Source organism: Vitis vinifera, chromosome 3 (genome assembly GCF_030704535.1).
Source record: "Vitis vinifera cultivar Pinot Noir 40024 chromosome 3, ASM3070453v1".
Taxonomy (NCBI): domain Eukaryota; kingdom Viridiplantae; phylum Streptophyta; class Magnoliopsida; order Vitales; family Vitaceae; genus Vitis; species Vitis vinifera.
In genome coordinates, this window is record NC_081807.1 from 1,305,235 (window position 1) to 1,324,001 (window position 18,767).

Sequence of the window (18,767 nt, forward strand, 5' to 3'; positions counted from 1 at the left end):
CCTCAATCTAGGCTAAGGTTGCTACCACTGGAGTGAGCTCTGACGTAATCTAAATCTGCTTCACCTGTTTCGTTGCATTTCCTGGATCCTAGATTAAATTTTCTTGCATGCTTAGATAATTGTAACATGGATGCTTGAGGTCTTTTTGAGGTGGTCATTGATTCATTTATTGTTCAGTTCCCCTAATGATTATACATCTTTGGTCTGTTGCAGTATATGTTGGAAGTGGCTCTGAAGAGGGTAATGCCATTAGGCAGGAGGCGCAAAGCCTGATTTCTGATGGATTAGAGAGCAAATTATTATCTGTCCTCCATGACCTTCTATCATCCAGCCATCCAGAGCACATGGTATGTATGATAGGAAAGATACTCATTTTGGTGATTTGAAATCATATTCTATACTTTTCAACTTTTGTTGCGCAATGCTGTTCTGTGCTTTCAGTGGAAAGGTAGCTCATCCTTATTGTTTCTGATAAAAAAAAAAAAAAGGATGTTCAGCTGGATTTACTAAGTTACCTGTTGAGTGCCTCGTGACATCCTCTGTATAGCTCCTGTCTGCTTTGATGAACTTTTTGCTAGGTTTGGTATATATTGTTGGTGATTGCATGGGAGGGGGGGAACAAAGTTACCTGTTGAGTCCTTTGAATGACTTGTCTAGCATGCCTATCTATTTCATGTCTCTCTTTTGCATGCCAAGAAAAGTGAGGTTGAGATTGGAAAAGATACAGAGGGATTTTCTTTGGGGTGGTGGGGCTCTTGTGCAAAAACTGCATCTTGTAAGGTGGAAAACGACTTGTTTGGAGAAAAGGAAAGGTGGTTTGGGTGTGAGAAATCTCTCTCTGATGACTACAACCATTTTATGCAATGCAAGTGGAGTTGGCGGTATGCCAATGAAAGGGAGGCATTTTGGAAACATGTCATCAATCAAAAGTATGGTGAAGATGATGGGGGGTGGAGTTCCCGCGAGGTGAGTGAGAGGTTTGGTGTGGGGTTGTGGAAAACTATTAGGAAGGAGTGAAATTATTTGAGTGGCAGGATGGCCTTCCATGTGGGCAATGGGCAGAGAGTGAGATTCTAGATAGACAAGTGGTGTGGAGATAAGCTACTTTGTGAATCATTTCCTTCCTTATTTACCCCTTCTTTGTCTAAGGAAGCTTGGGCGACAGGTGTTTGGAACCCTGAAGGTGAAGGGGATGGATGGACTCCTCTTTTCTCAAAAGCCTTTAATGATTGAGAGTTGGATTTGGTGGAGCGTTTTCTGCAAAAGATTCAAGCAATTAGGGTTCATAGGGATGCGGAAGATAGAGTGGTTTGAACAGCTTCGAGGTGTGCGATCTTTTTAGTTAAATCTCTCTATTCTATCTTGGAGCTCGGAGATCCTCCTTGGTTCCCTAGTGGTAGTATGTAGAGATTGAGCGCGCCTCCTTAGGTGGCTTTCTTTGCTTGGGAGTCTTTTTGGGGGAAAGTTTTAACTCTAGACCAACTTCAAAGGAAGGGGTACTTTTTGGCAAATAGGTGTTTCCTTTGCCTCTTTGAAGCAGAGACGGTTAATCACCTTCTTCTTCACTGTGCAAAGACTCGAGTGTTTTGGAATATTCTTTTCTCCCTCTTTGGTCTATCTTGGATTCTTTCTTATTCAGTGAAGGAAACTCTTCTTGGGTGGCATGGGTCGTTTGTGGGTAAAGTTCGTAAAAAGGCTTGACAAACGACCCCTTTATGTATATTTTGGACAGTGTGGAAGGAAAAGAATTTGATAGCATTTGACAATGAGGAGTTATCGATCCAAAGATTGAAAGATTCTTTTGTTTGTAACCTGTGGTCTTGGTCTAGGGTGTTTGTAGATATGAGTCCTATTTCTCTTGTAAGTTTCATTGATTGGTTAAACTCTAAGTAAGGACATGTGATGTTTTTTGCTTCTTTCCTTCCCCCTTTGGTTTGAGTCTTTAAGCTTCTTTTATATACTTCCTATATACTTTGAAGGCACTGTTTTTTGTGTTCCTCTTTATTTTTTATATGACTTTTCTTCACCTATAAAAAATAAATAAATCACAATTTAGTTTGAAAATCATATTTGTTGTCAATGCACTCTAATTTTATCACATATGTATTACTTTATTGAAAAAACTAGTTTAGCATATGAAGTATTGCTTGTTTTTATCATTTTTAAAGTTTCATTCAAAATTTCTATGTTTCTTTTTTGATAAAGTTCCATCATTTTTTTTTTCACCTTTTACAGATATTTCCATTGATATCAAAATTGCCATTCATATTTCTGTAAAATCCAATCATTGATATTTCCATTGATATTGATATTTTGAGCATTTGCTGAACCACAATACTCTCAGCATCGTACAGTTTTGCTGTGCGGTGTGTCCTGTCCAACCATAAGTTTGCAATCAAGGATAGTTAAAATAAAATATATTAACAGTACTATGAAGGATAACTATGGAATATGGATCTATCAAAAAAGAAAAAAGAAAAAAAAAAAACAATGGAATATGGTTACATTTTGCCGCCTTAGGGATGTGATAAGGAGTTAAGGATGTCTACCATTGTGTCCTGTCATTTAATCTAACTAGACTTATGGCATTTGATTTATTTGAGCTATTGGGCACTGTAGTTAAAGTTGAGAATAGGTTATGCTGAGGCTTCAACTCCTTCGAGAAAAAGGTTTTCTCCTGGCCAAAGAAGTGAACTATTGAGCATGTGTTAACATAGTTAAATTTTGTAGAGGAGAGCTACCTAATTGAGGAAAAGCAAGTAGTAACAACTATAATGGAACTACACTTATTGGCTTGAGTAACTGGGGATTATTAAAAAACTGTTTGAGCATCAGTTCTGGTCTTTTTTGAATCATTACTGTTGAACTTGGTATCATGAGAAAGGAGAAATGGAAAGGACATTGTAACCATAATATAATTAATGTTGCTGCACAAGTGATTGTAGGAAAATTAGAAATATATGATAATGGATATTAGATGCCTAAATCCCAACAAAGTATATGCCATTTTATGTTGTCACCAGAAAGGGCCCACCTGAAGGTTTTCCATCCCAGAAATGATAGCGCATTGAGATTATTGTAGATATATTTAAGCATATACATATTGGTGCATCAGCAAGATTCAATTATTCCAATAGACTGAACATGCATCTGTTATAAAAAAAGTCTTGTGTCTGTTTGTTGGGTACAGAACTGTTAAGGTTTCATGGAATACTGGACTTTCATCATTTTCTTGTTATAAATTATTTTGTCTCGTATTGTGTACATTATATGGTTCAAGAATATAGGTGCATCTTATTTGAAAACAAGGAGTTATGACTAATTTAATTTCCATTTGGTTATCATTGTTACTTCACTGATACTTGTTCTTCCATTTTATTCATAACTTTTAATTTCTATCATGGACAATTCTCTTCAGGATATTGACCTATTCACTTTATGGGCTGAAGAGACACTTATTGAAGACAATTTGATCTTGGACATTCTTTTCCTTGCCTATTATGAGTCATTTTGTGTTTGTAATGGTGCACAGTGGAAAAAATTGTGCTTGCTTTACAAGGTATTTTGTCATCCTTATGTAGATGTTGGTTTCTATTTTCTTTTCTTATCCAATTCATTCCTGAAGGACACTGTGTTCCAGGGAATCATTTCTGGGTCTTTTAACTTCGGAAAGCTGGCAATTTCACCTGAAGCAACACATTCTTTTTATCACGCTAAAGTTCAGCTGCTACTCATCCTTATAGAAACCCTGGACCTGGAAAATCTTCTTCAATTGATTCATGATGAAATGCCTTTCAGGTTTTAAGCAAGTTGTTAGTTCCTTTTCTTGTTGTCTGTGTTTGTCTTTATAGTGAAATGGATTGGCTACATGAAAATGTCTAAATTACTTTATACGCATCTTTCTTATCTCTGAAATGAAGAATTCCTTGTTCTTATTTTATTTTTGTCTCAAAGTATGTTCCTTGTTCCTTTTTGTTCATTCTTTCATCCTAGTAATGATTGTTTATTTTCTCAAAAGAACCAAATAAAGAAAAAAAAAAAAAAGGAAGAAGGAAAAAAGGTGGTATTCATTACAACGCAATCTTCAAACCCACTAAGCAGTAAGATGATATTTGAAGACCTCATTTGTTTGACAGTTTATCAAACTGTTGAAGGGAGTGGGGCTACCTTGGTTTTTAACTCAGGGAAAACCCTTTGTGGCATAGGGCTCAAGGTTGAAATGCCTTGAAACTCATGTCTTGTAATATGAGCCACTTGTGAAGCAGATGCTTCATGCCTTGTGGTTTGCCTTTTCTTGATTTTTATTAATATGCTAAAATGTCTAAAAGATCTTTTGGCACTTCATTTTACATTGACCATTGCTCATAAATATTTTCAGCATTTCATAATTGTTATTTGTATGGTTTTATTTGTGGTGCTTGACCTTTGATTTTAGAATTCCAATCCACTACTTCAGTAAACTGAGACATTCCTCAAAAATTTAAAGAACTGTTTTCACTGGAGAGAGGTTTAATCTTAGCAATAAGTTAAACAAGAATATGCAAAAAGATACTTGCACTTTGATGGCCTTGTTTAATTTATTTATTATTTTCACTTTTGCATATTCTTGTAAAAATGATATTAGCAATTTGATGGCCTTGTTTAATTAATTAATTTTTTTTTCATTTTTGTGGATTTTATTTTTACTAATTGTAGGGAACAATTGTTTCATTGCAATAAACTGCTTTGTGGTAATTGATAATCTATTGATAAGTGGATTGCACTGTTGCACTGTTTCTCAGGGAGGGTTGCACTTTGTTTTCCTTGACTGATGTCCAAGAAATAGATGCAATAATATCAGGTTTCAATGCTTTTGAAACAAAGGAAGCAGGCCCACTAATTCTTACATGGGCTGTGTTTCTCTGCCTTATTTCATCACTTCCTGGAAAACAGGAAAATAGTGTGCTAATGGTATGTGGCTTTTTGTTTCCTATTCTGGATTGTATAAAGAATATAAATATGTTTTTCATTTTTTGTTTTAATTTTGTTTTCCAGGATATTGATCATGTCGGTTATGTTCGTCAAGCCTTTGAGGCTGCATCATTGAGTTATTTTCTTGAACTTCTTCAAAGTGACATATTGAAGGATTCAGATGTAAGTTATTCTCAGTTGATAGTTCTAAATTTTTGTGGTGACTGGTTAATAGTTTTATTTATTTATTTATTTTGTTTACGGTTTGGCTTATGCTTCTGCTCATGCTAAAGCATGCAATTTGTTGCCTAGACTAAGAATAATGCTGATGCTTGCTGTTGCAATTGTGATAATATAATGGTATTTTCATATCTTCAGTTTTAAATTTCATTTCTCTCTCTATTGTTGGTCTTTTTTCAGGGACCTGTTGCTGGTTATAGGAGTGTCTTGAGAACTTTTGTCTCTGCATTTATTGCATCTTATGAGATAAATGTTCAGGTAGCTGTATTATGCATCTTTAGCTTGTAAAGAATTCATCAAACATCTCCTAATTTATCCCACCTGTTTACGGTGCAGCTAGAGGACAATACACTTAAATTGATACTGGATATTCTTTGCAAAATTTATCGAGGAGAGGTTTGGATGTGCAATGTTTTTCTGTTGATATTTCAGAGAAGCTTCTTTCATCATTATATCTTCTGCTTATCTTTCAGCCATTGGAGATTCTTTTCTGTGAATGATGTAGGAATCTCTCTGCAATCAGTTCTGGGATAGGGAGAGTTTTGTTGATGGTCCTATTCGGTGTCTTCTTTGCAACTTGGAAGGTGAATTCCCGATCAGGACTGTGGAGCTTGTTGGCTTTTTATCAGCTCTTTGTGAAGGAACTTGGCCAGCAGAATGCGTGTAAGTAGAATTTGTTATGATTTTATTGGTCATCCTCTCGGCTTCATTCATGCTAACTTGTCTGCCATGAAACATTTTTTTTTTCTTTGGTTTTTGAGCCTCTTGGCTTCATCCATGCTAACTTGTCTGACATGAAACCCTTTTTTTTTTTGTTTTCTGGAGGGTGAGGTGGGGTATTTAACTTTGTAAACTCCAATACACACACACACACATACACATTTAAACAGAAATTTTGATATGTTTATGGTGGGATGTCTTGACTTTTGCCTTACTAGTCTTTCAAAGCTTGTGACTGCAATTGAGCCTTAAAATAAATATTTTACAGGAGCTCATTGCTTTGGGTTTATGCATGTGCGTTATGCCATGTAGCTTAGGCATCTAATTCTTTCCCCATTGGATTGTATTCGGTTTATACTTGATATCAATGCTATTTATTTCTGTGTAGTTACTTGTCGACCTCCCATGTACTAGGGGTTTGTTCCCTTTTGGCGTCTTAATTATATTTTTTTTTACCTATAGATAAGTGATTTGGGCGTCAGTTTCTATTGTTGTGTGACTTGTGGTCTCCCCCTTATTTCTATGACTTGGTGAAATGTAATCTACATGGATCTTTTTTTTTTTCCCTCCTTTTTGATAGACAAACAACAATATTATTTATACTACTTGACAATACACTTAAATTGATACTGGATATTCTCTGCTTGGTTCTTTTCAAACATTCACAGTCCAATCATCCTTAGAGTTGGCAATTGGCAACAGAAAGGGGAAGGAGACACTTAAGCAAGATTCACCATACCAAATATCTTTCCAGAGCTTCACTCTTCTACTATCCTTCACAGCAAAATTAGTTCTGCTTTTAAAGACCTCCTGTCCTTCCTTTATGGCCTTCCACAACCCAACACAACCATACCCATCCTCACTTCGTGTGAACTCCGACTACCTGTTCTTCCTCGAACTTTCCCATAATGACCTGCTTCCACAAGGGCTCATTTTTTGCTGCAAACCTCCAACACTATTTGCCAGGAAGAGCCTCGTTAAAGACAAATAAGTCTCTAATGCCAAACTCTTCTCTTTTCTCATCCATGCAAGGAATCAACTATCTCACCAAATGAGACTTATTCTCAAAGGCTTCACTCCCTGAAGAACGCCCCTTCAATCTTCTCCTTCCTTGTTGGGATCATGGATGAAAATGTTGTCGATATTCAGCGATATTTCCATGAAATATCGTGCTGCGGTGGAGCCCAACATGATATCAAGAAGGATATATTGATTGGTGGATATTTCAGTTTTTTTCCAGAATTGTTGGCGATGTTTCCAAATTTATCGATTTTATCCTGATTTATTGGGATTTTTTGGTGAAATTATCGCTGCTTTGACCGGTCAACATGGGCCAACACCATTCAAATCCAGTCAAATGCCCAAAAATGAATTGAGAGGAATTGAATCCCGGTTTGCATGCCAAGTTCCCAAGTAGTTAACCAACTGGGCAGTTTAGTCCTTTTGTAACAATTTAAATATAAATCATATTATTCTTTATAGGATTTAGCTTTGATATATATATATATATATATGGAAAAACAAGATAATAAAATGTTAATTTTAATTATTTTATTTTTAAATTTCTTTTAATTGGTTGTTAAGAATAAAAAACTATAAATCATGACATGATACATATATCATCATTTTATTTTACACCATTGAATATATTTGAATTAAATAGATCGTTATTTTAATGTTAAATATATTTTCAAGTTGGATATATAATTATCAAATATCATAATATTATTATTGAATAATATTTAAAATATAGTTTAATAATAAATCTATATTTACAAAATTCATATTTCTTATCAATGCATAAGATATTATTTTCGAATATGACAAATTATATCAGATATATCAATTTTTTCAAAAAAATAATTTCAAAATGTCTATTATTATTTGTTTTATCATTGAGTTTTTCCAACATTTCCACGAGTTTTGATCAATTTTTACTCACCGATATTTTATGTTAAAATATCCACCAATAGTTACCAATATATCTGTCAAAACTGATATTTTCATCCTTGGTTGGGATAAAAGGCATGCTGAGTTGAATTGACTGTGTATATATAAGATTCCTTGTTTTTTTTGCATTTATGATTAGATGATTTGCTGCATCTACTATCTACTATCTACTATTTAATGTATGTTAAATTCTGTGAGACATTGTAAAATCTCATAGTAAAAAAGTGGAAAAAGTAAAGTAAATGAGAATCACATTTCTGTTATCATTTTCCTTTTGTCACCAGAGGATTTGGGATTAGTTGTTATGCTATGTAATCCACAATAAACCATGCGTCCCACTATTGATTATTGAGGGGGCTATAAATCAGCTCAATGCTGATGGTAATATTACATACTTCTAGTAGTAAATATTATGCAAAATGAATGAACTATTGAGGTCATTGGATCTTGGGTGCATGGATTTTCTAGTGTGGATTCTCAAACCTCTCCATATAAGACTTCCAATTTTTTTCATACCTCTTTCTTTGGCTATTTTCCCAAGCAACATGTGGAATAAGGTCTGTTATTTTATAATTTGTTAATATGTAGTCCTCATTTTTTGTCTTTATTTTGTTCACAGGTATAATTTCCTTGATAAATCTGTTGGCATATCATCCTTGTTAGAGATTACTAGTGATTCCTTGGTGGATAACATTTCTCAGATTATTGAAACACGGGTGCCACTGCATGTTCCTGGGGTTGAAGGATTAATTATTCCTAGTCAAACACGTGGTCATGTTTTGAAAGTGATTGATGGCAATACTGCTCTAGTACGGTGGGAGGTAAATAGGCAGAAGTTTTCACCTTTATGACTTATTATTTGTTTATTTCTGTATGTTGATTCCTTTGTTCTTCTTGGCAAGGAGATTTGTTCATACTATGCATTTAAATATTCTTGAGTGCATTTATAGAAATTAAAAGGTACTCTTTGATGTGAGTACTCTAGTGCATTGCATTTCTTCTTTGGTCTTCAATATTTTGTTATTCTTCTACCTTCCTTGTGTAGTTGTGGGTTGGGGGGTGGTTGGGGTTGTTTGTGGAAGGCATGCAATGATTCTGTAGAGATGCTCATGCAAATAGTTATAGGATCCATCCTGCTGAATGGTCTAGGATTTTGTTCATATTTTTATGGTATTATGTTGTATGATGTTGAAATCTGAGCCCCTCTTAAAGTTTATTGATTGTTTCCCTGTGAATCGGGTCAAGGGAAATTTGTATAAGATACTTTCTGATTTACATGAAGTCGTTGATTTCATTGTGTCAATTGTGCATCATGGTGCAATCTATCCTTTTAAACTAAGTTTTATGTCATCTATTGATATAAGCAATTCTGTTTTTTGCTAGTTTTTTGTGTTGACCAGAAATGTTCTGTGATTTCACAAAGAATGATATTGGTTTCATCTCTTTTCCTTCTGGCAGCTTTGTTCATGTATTAATGAATAAGATGGATTTTACACCATCTTGCATGTGATTTTTTTTTTTTTTTTTTTAAATTATTTTTTCAGCACTTCATTTTTGTCCTGCCATGTTGAATTCTGTGTTTAAAAGTTATGGACTTTTCCTTGGTAAATCATACCTGGAAGTTTTAACTGGAATAGGGGAGGTTCTTTCCCTTCCAGATTATTTATTCAGTTATTCCACATCTCAAAATGTGTTTCTATTATTGGTTCAACATGTGTATTTTTATTGGTGAAGGTGACCTCAGTAGGACAATGCTTGGTTGTGATGATTTGAGTCACTAACTCAGCTCATACACTTTTAATATATTATGAAAGTCATTACTCTAGCAACACAAAGTGTGATATGCTTATTATTGAGTGTTCCATTTGAATTTTTTTAAACAATCCTCTTTATTTCATAATGTGAATCGTTTTTTTGTAGTACACACAATCTGGGGTGTTGGTGTTGCTTCTGCGTTTAGCCCAGAGGTTGTATTTAGATTGCAATGAAGAAGTCCTTGTTACCCTGGATCTGCTCTGTCGACTGGTATCCTTTAACACGGTAATATGTTATTGAAGTTCCTTTTGGCATTATTTTCTCACTTGTCAATTTCTTGGATCAATGCTTTAATCTCATCACTTGCCCCCAACTCCACACAAGCACAGATACACAAGTGTGATACGGAGCTTGCAGTTGAACAATTTATTCTGCTTAATGTTGCTTCTGTATTGATTTATGCGATTAATACTCCATAAATTATTGAGCTATAACTTCCCTTAACATTTGCATGATAACTTTATATTTATCAACTTTATGCTGCTTATGGGGCCATGGGGCCTAATATATCTTACTCTACCAGTGGATTTGATTTGGATTAAGATTAGTTATTTTTTGGATGTATCATCCTCTTATAAATGTTGAGAACTATCCTAGAGCTACATGATTGCACTCTGAGTGTTTTATATGGAAGTGTGCAATGGACTGCATTTGATGGTTGCTCAAATGACCAAAACAGCTTAAAATCTCAAATAACATTCCTTAAATGTTTAATTCCAGTCTTCTTATTAACTTGTCATATGCACCTATCACAAAAAAAAAAAAAAAATGTAAAACTGTCATACATTACTTAGCTTGATTATAATAGACTTGCAGCCTAATTTTTATGTTATAATTATTCCTTTCCTATTGGATAACATGGTGTTGCCATGGGGTGAACAACCTCCTTCCTCTAATTCTAGTTTTCCATATTGAGCTAACACACATTAATTCAATCTGTTATGCCCCTTGTTTTCATCTATTTTCTCATCTGTAACCAAGTTGACTTGGAAAGACTCAATTGAAGGAAGTCATCTTCTTAAATTGCCATTTCCCTTGCATTCTAAATGAGACTTGTAGCTTGTCTATTCAAATGGAATCAAGTTTTTGAAACTTTTATTTCTGTTACCATTGATCCTTGTGCCAATTGTGCTGCCACTGTGCCTCAGTTTCTGGTGTGTTAAATTGGCTACTGTCCTCAACTTCTCTTTCCCAAAGTTTTTTTTCTTTAATTCCTGGATGAGTTTCTTCTCATTGTAATTAATCAGCTTTAAATGCATTTATGTCACCTTCATTAACTGCTGTGTGCTAGAACTAGATCCTGCATTACTTGGATCCAAGTTTAAAGTATAACAGGCTGCATACTTCAACTAATCTCAAGCTGTTTGATCTTGACACTTGAGACCCTTTTTGCTTAGGTTTCTCCTGGATGCTATGAATGCTCCAGTAAGCTCAACTTCTTGCAGTTGTCTTCATTTTTGTAGGTGTTTCTATTAACCATTTCCCACCACTTACACAAAAAAAAAAAAAAAAACAAAAAAACAATTATATCTGCCAACTTGTGAAAGATAATCTGCTCTAGCTAACCAGGCCCCTGGTGGGAAGCTGCATAAAGTGTTGACTGTCAAGCCATTCATTTGGTAAAGTATTCAACCTTTTAACTGTTCCTAGGGGAGCAGATTGTCACAAGATGTTTCAAATGAGCCTCCCCATGGGTTTATATAGAGCCCGGGAAGCTTTTGGAGACTCCTACACTTAGCCATTAGTAGGGAGAGTGTGGAAGGTTCTAGAGATGCCTAAAGAAGTCCACACATCTTTACACTATGGTGGAAGGCATGAGAGGAGTCCAAGGCTTTCTAGAGAATTCTAGAGATCTCTTGTATATTCTTGTACATAGGCTTGTACATAGAATTGTGTAGGGTGTTCTAGAATATTCTTGATTTGTAAGGAACCTTCCAAGGTTCCAGAGAGTTCCATTGGTGCCTATAAATAGGTGAGACCTCATTTGGCCAAGGTACCAAGCAAGTGAGTTCCCAAAGCACTTGTAAAGCTTTCTTTTTTTTTTTTTTTTTTGATAGATAAACAACCAAATATATTAGAAAAGGCTAAAAAGCCGCACGTATACAGGGGGTATACTGAACAGCCCTACACAAGGCTGAAGAAAACAAAAAAAAAAAAGAGGGAAAAAACCTCACCCACCCTCATGTGGTCCCAAGCCACTCCAAAAAACCTAAAAGAGAGTAGGTTTCCTCACCATTGTACACCCTAGCCCAACTCCACAAGTTACATACAAAAGAATTTTTGAATTTCTGAATATCTAAAGACCCTCCCCTAAAAGCTAACCTATTCCTTTCCTTCCAAACCGTCCAAAATATGCACACCGGAATGGAATTCCATATCTTTTTTCTTTTTTTCCCCACAAAGGAACCCCTCCAACTAAGTAACACCTCTATAACTGTCTCTGGGAACACCCATTGAACTCCAAAAATGGCAAGGGTAATCTCCCAAATAGTTTTAACCATTGTACAATGTAAGAGAATATGATTCGCACTTTCCTCTTCATAGCCGTATAAGAAGCACCGATTAGGGAGCTGCCACCCCCTTCTCTGAAGCTTATCCAAAGTAAGGATCTTCCCCCACGAGGCTTCCCAAGCAAAAAAAGACACTTTTGTTGGAACCTTATCCATCCAAATGCGCCTATTCGGGAAAACCCCGGCTGAAGAGCCACTCAAAATTTTGTAGGCCCCCTTGGCTCCAAAAACTCCATTGCCTTCCCTCTTCCATCTCACTGAGTCCTCTTCAAGAGAAATCCTGAAGTCCTTCAGAAGATTCAGCATATCTCCTATCTGATCCATCTCCCAATCATTGAAATCTCTAGCCAACCTGAGATTCCAACCTCCTTGACCCATACTAGAATCCCACACTTCACAAACTTTGGCATTCTTGTGACCCGCCAAAGTAAACAACTGCGGATAAGATTGAGCAAGCGCCTCATTGCCACACCACTTATCCGTCCAAAACATAACTCTATTCCCCTTCCCAACCTTAAAAATAATGCTCTCCCAGCACCAATCCGCCTCCTTCATAATCTCTTTCCACAAACCCACCCCAAAAGGCCCACACACTTCCTTAGTCTTCCACCCGCATCCCTCTTGACCATATTTCACCCCTATCACTGTTTTCCAAAGGTTATCCTTCTCATAGGCATATCTCCAAACCCATTTGCCCAGCAAGGCTTTGTTCAACAAGTCTATCTTTCGGATGCCTTAACCCTCCTCCTCCTCCTTAGGGCTGCAGACCACCTTCCAATTAATCAAGTGAACTTTCCCCTCCAAGCTTCCCCCCCCCCACAAGAAGTCTCTTTGAATTTTTTCAATCCTTTTTGCCACAGCCTTAGGAATGCGAATAAGGGAGAGAAGATAGATGGGTATGCTGGCCAAAGTGCTCTTGATAAGAGGTATTCTTCCCCCCTTCGAAATATATTGCCTTTTCCACTGGGCTAATCTTCTTCTCATTCTCTCTTTCACCCCATCCCAAGAAGAAGAGGTTTTATGGTGGGCTCCAAGGGGCAGCCCCAAGTAAACAGTGGGTAAAGCCCCCAATCTGCATCCTAGCTCAGCCGCCAACTCCTCCAGCTCATCCACTTCCCCCACAGGAATTAGAACACTCTTAGCCAGATTAATTCTGAGGCCGGAGGCCGCCTCAAACCACGCCAAAATCCAGCTTAGATTGGTAAGTTGCTCACTTCTAGCTTTGCAAAAGATGAGTGTGTCGTCAGCGAAGAGAAGGTGAGAGACAGCCAGCTCTTCCCCCCCTCTCCCCCTCAGTCTACAGCCTGAAATGAAGCCCTCCTCACCAACCCGTCTAATAAGAGTGCTAAGCACTTCCATACCCAAGACAAAAAGGTATGGAGAGAGGGGGTCTCCTTGCCTCAACCCCTTTGAATTCGAAAAGAAGCCAGCTGGAACCCCATTGATTAATATGGAGAATTTGGCAGTAGAAATACACCACCACATCCAATCCATCCAGCGGGACCCAAAGCCCATCTTCCGAAGAACCTTCATAAGAAACTTCCAGTTGATGCTATCATAGGCTTTTTCAATGTCCAACTTGCATTTTAACCCTTTCTCTTTTCTTTTATACCAATAATCAATCACCTCATTAGCTACTAAAGAAGCATCCAAAATCTGTCTCCCTCTCACAAAGGCATTCTGGTCAACTGAGACCACCCTATCCAGCACTTTCTTTAGCCTATTTGCTAGGACTTTGGCTAAAAGTTTATACAAACCCCCAAGCAAGCTGATTGGCCTGAAGTCCCTCAAGTCTTCGGCTCCTCCTTTCTTAGGAATAAGGACCAAAAAAGTGGTATTGAGAGACTTGGCAAAGGACCCATGCGCAAAGAATTCCTTAAACAGATCCACCACCTCCTCCTTCACAAAATCCCAACAACCTTGCCAAAAGGCTACTGAAAAACCATCCGAGCCAGGAGCTTTGTCACCCCTCATCTCCATCAAAGCGAAATGGATTTCCTCCACAGAGAAAGGCACCTCCAGATCATCAGCATCCCTGGGACTAAGTTGGTTGAGCTGCAGCCCCTCAATATCCGCTCTCCACCCCTGCTCTTCTGAGAGTAATTTCTGGAATTCATTCACTATCCCACCTCTTGATCCTCGGTCAACAACTCCCCATTAATCATAATCCTGTCCAGGGAGTTATTCCTACGGTGGGCATTTGCCATACGGTGAAAATAACCCGTATTCCTATCCCCTTCCTTGAGCCACAGCTCCCTAGATTTCTGCCTCCAATGAACTTCTTCCATTTGCACCCATTTATGGAAGGCATCCTTGGCTTCTTTTTTCTGCTCAGCTTCAGCTAAAGTCAAGCTCCTTACACTCTCCACTCCATCCCAATACTCCAGATACTGAAGGGCAGAATTTTTGTTGACTTTCAGCCTTCCAAACACCTCCCTATTCCAAACTTTAATATTATGTTTCAAAACCTTCATCTTATAGGCCAATCTGAAATTGGCCCTTCCTCTCACCTCAATCCCTTGCCACCACCCTCGGAGAAGGTCAATGAACCCATCCACTTTCAGCCACATATTCTCGAATCTAAACGGAGTGGGGCCCCTCCTTATCCCCCCACCCATCAGCAAGATAGGAAAATGATCAGAAGTGGGTCTATGCATTCTGCATTGGGCTACCCCACTGAACATATCTAGCCACTGCTGAGTCACCAGAAACCTATCTAGTCTAGCCCAGGATTGGTTATTCCTGCCCCCATTCCAAGTGGCAATACCCCCTTGCATAGGGAGATCAATGAGTTCTAAATCATCAATAGTTTGGGCAAAACTTCTCATGGCACCAGACAACCTTCCCTGTCTACTCCTTTCTCGCTGGGACAATATGACATTGAAGTCCCCCCCTAAGCACCAGGGATCTTCCCACAAGCCTCTGATCGCCCCTAGCTCTTCCCACAGACAATCTCTATCTTCTTTGGAGAAAGGCCCATACACACCAGTAAAAATCCAGGACATCCCATCTTCCACATTCCTAAACCTACAGGAGACTGAAAACTTTCCTACCTCCGTCTCCATCACCTCCAAAGACCTTTTGTCCCAACACACCAGAATCCTTCTCGCAGAGCCCAAGGCGTCTAAAGCCACCCAATTAGACCACCTTCCAGAACCCAAACTTCTCACCAACCCCTCCGACAAAGTCTGAATTTTGGTCTCCTGAATACAAAAAAGGTCCACCCTCTGACTTCTGATAACTGCCTTAATAACCCTTCTTTTGGAGTTGTCATTGGCTCCACGAACATTCCAACTTATGATTCTTAGCTTCATTTAAATTCCGTAATTTGGCACCCCCTTACTTGCACACTACCATTTTGCTTTTTCCCCCTTTCATAGTTGATGGAACACTCTAATCTTTTCAACTCTCTCTCAAATTTGGATTTCTCCAGAAAGGTTTTGCTATGGACACTTTCCCTTCTCTTACGAATTTTAACCAGGAATTCCATCATGTCCTTTTCCAGACCTTCTGTTGAAAACCCCAAGAATTTACTAAGCTTGGCCAGATCACTCTTCTCCCAGCTTAGCTCCCCTCCTGCCTTATTACCATGTGGCACGATTTGATCAGATCCCAATTCCTTTCCATTATCATCAATTCTGCTCTTGCTGGCCTCCACCAAATCCCAGCATTCGACATTCTCACTCAAGGGTGGCTCCATGCCCATGAGCATTTGAAGCGGATTTTCAACCTCGTCACGCTTCTCTTCAAGCCCAGAAAGGTCGCAATACTCCCCCACTGGAGTCCGACCGAAAAAAGAAAGAGGGGAAGAAGGAGGCACAGGGATCAAGCAATCGGACTGAAAAGGGACCATATCATACCTCGTCACTTCCTCCACAAGGGCGAGATCAGTCTTCGATCGCTCTATGTGGAGGAGCTCTGCCTCACTCAGCCAACGCATCCCATCCTTCTCCCAAAACAGGGACATATCAGAGAGTGGGCTTCCCGCGTGGCTTGGGCCGCAACTCTGGGCCTCAGCAAGTTGGTCACTGGGCACCTTCATTGGATTTTGACCATCAGCTATCAGTCCCGCCTCCACCGTGGGCTTCCAAGCCTCGATCCGTCTAAGGTCCTCCTTTTCCTTTGGCCCAAAAGAGCCCATAGAGGAGGAGGAAGGATTAGAGCCCTTAGACCCACGAGGCTTCACCAAAAAGCCCAACTCTACAGGTCCACTCTGCACGATCTCTGCTCCCTGGGGCTTTAACTGCGGCCCATTAAGCCCACGATAGCACTCCATGGGGCGCCCCGACCCATAGGTCAGTCTTCGCGTCACATCCGCAGATTGCGTCTGCACCTCAAGCCTCGAGCCCCCTTCGGCCTCCCTCACGCGCTTGCCCTCGCGTGGCTGGGGCTCACCCTTTACCTCTCCCTCTGTTACAAGGGATTTTCCTTTCCCACCCGTCGGCAACACACGCAGCGTCGGCCTGGTCTCCCACCACAAGGTTAGGGAATAGCACATATTCTCAACCCATATTTCCACCATATTAGGAGTTTTCTCCTCGACTCTCCTTACCCGAATTCTAGCCCACTGTAGCTCCTCCATCCTCTCCGTTTTAACATCTATGCCCAAAAAACCCCCGCCCACCTCTCCTATCTTGCTCAAAATGTCCCGATTCCATAAAGAAATGGGAAGACCCACTATCCTTACCCAGGCCTCTCTTTCTTTCTCTTCCTCCATCAAACATCCCGACATTGGGCTCCATTTCTCCAGTTGTATGACGAAGCCACCGACTGATATTTCCGCCATATCTAGGGCTTTCACAGCTTCTGTTATCAACTCAAATTCCAATAATGCCTTGCCATCTTCCAATTTGGCCAAGCCTAAATTGCCCTTTAGCCCCCATAATTTTGCCATTTGGGTCCCCCAACTTCTTAAGTCTTCCCCCCCTCCTCTCATTGGGTTCTAGCAACCGACAAGGCAGTGGGCTAGCTTCTCCAAGTTCACCCATAAGGCACTGTTATCCACTTTCACCCTAGCCACCTCTTCTCCGGTGCTGTGGTTCTGCTTTACCACCTCCGCAAAGGACTTTCCCCTCATGGGTGACCAACATTTATCCTTGTCCTTCTGTCTCGCTTGCCGGCCTGAAAATGACTCCATCTCTCGCAGCGCCTCCACCAAGAGAGTCCAGCCCCCTTTTGCTCCTCTGCCCCTGGGAACAAAGATATTAAACCTCTTTTTTTCCCGATCTATAACCCCCAGTCGAAGGAAACATCCCCCTTTGTTTTCGCCGCGCACTAAAGAGAAATATCTCCCATTCTCTTGCCAGCGTTTCTCCCAATGGCCAGTCCTCATGTCCTTTGAGCAAAAGACCAGGCCTTCAATGAGTGGCCCCAAACTTGCCGGCCCCAGCTTAATCCAAGAAGAGACACCTCCTTTTCTCTCCATTATGAAGATATGCGTCCTGCCCTTCTTCTTCTCTGTCTCGACCTCAAAGGTTTTTGACTCAACCCCAAAACTCCTTTTCCGACCCCCTACATGGAGGTAACCCTCTGAGACCCCATTCGCGCCTTGGAACCAGCTCTCTTCACCGTCTCTCTCACGCACTCTCTCTCTAGGTCTTTCTCTCTCCTCCATCTAACTAGAGTTGACTTATAGCTTTCTTTGAGAAATAAAAGCTTCCTTTGAGTAAGGCTAACTTAGCAAGATCAAGGGTTTGGCTTGTCTAAGTGCCGCACGAGCTTAGGAAAAGACTAAGTTCGTGACAAGATGCTGTCAAACATATGTGGAAATGGTGAAGGATAAATATTCTTGTTCTTACCTGCTACCATATGGATGCCTTCTGCCATAATTATCTTCTTTATGGTTGACCTGGCAAATGGGTTGGAGATTCTTTTTTACCCCTAATATATAGATAACTTGATTTTCTTGTGACAATTTTGTCTAACCAAAGTGGAATTTATGATGTCTAGGCTGTTTCTTTTGCTTTGATGGACATTGGAAACTCCCTGCATGTTCAAGCAACTCGCATGAATGCACACATGGAAATGCAGTAATATACTGATTCAAACTCTTTATCTCTTCCTTCCAGACAAGTTCATTTTTTATTGATTTTTTTATTTTTACTTCAGTGGCTTTTAGTTATCTTTAGTTTTTCATATCCATTCCTTGTTATGACTGCAGGGTTAATATGGTGGAGATCATTTGCACTTTGATAAGAAATTTATCCCCTAATTGGAGCAGTTCTTCAATGATGGCCATGGGTGTCAGCATTTTAGAAAAAATGTTAAAATGGTAAAATTTCATTGGGTGGATTATGTGCATTAGTAGGCGTTTGTTTACTAATTGTGGGTTTGACATTTTTATGATGATGGAATCTAGTCATGGCTTTTGAAAGAATTGTTTTGTATCTAGATATGTGGTGGTTCTTTGCTATATTAAATTTTACATTTTGCAGTTAGTCTTTTGTGGTGGTTACAATAACACAATGGGTGTAACATGCTTGGATTTTCCTGTTAGTTTGGTGAAGTTATATATTATTGATTATTGTATTTTTACTAACCTATGGCTTGTGAAGAGTTTTTGGTAGGACTTGTTGGTTCTTT

General features: G+C 39.1%; 1 protein-coding gene across 1 annotated transcript in view; it reads left to right on the top strand.

The window, feature by feature from the left end:
• LOC100264071 (uncharacterized) overlaps nt 1–18,767 on the top strand; it is a 43,237-nt gene that overhangs the window by 10,840 nt on the left and 13,630 nt on the right. Inside the window, exons 5-16 of the mRNA XM_002277253.5 lie at nt 214–347; nt 3,419–3,559; nt 3,641–3,798; nt 4,782–4,950; nt 5,035–5,133; nt 5,371–5,448; nt 5,527–5,586; nt 5,696–5,853; nt 8,480–8,681; nt 9,781–9,900; nt 18,135–18,214; nt 18,346–18,456. Of these exons, the coding sequence (XP_002277289.2) occupies nt 214–347; nt 3,419–3,559; nt 3,641–3,798; nt 4,782–4,950; nt 5,035–5,133; nt 5,371–5,448; nt 5,527–5,586; nt 5,696–5,853; nt 8,480–8,681; nt 9,781–9,900; nt 18,135–18,214; nt 18,346–18,456 (1,510 nt within the window). The remainder of the gene's footprint in view (nt 1–213; nt 348–3,418; nt 3,560–3,640; nt 3,799–4,781; nt 4,951–5,034; nt 5,134–5,370; nt 5,449–5,526; nt 5,587–5,695; nt 5,854–8,479; nt 8,682–9,780; nt 9,901–18,134; nt 18,215–18,345; nt 18,457–18,767) is intronic.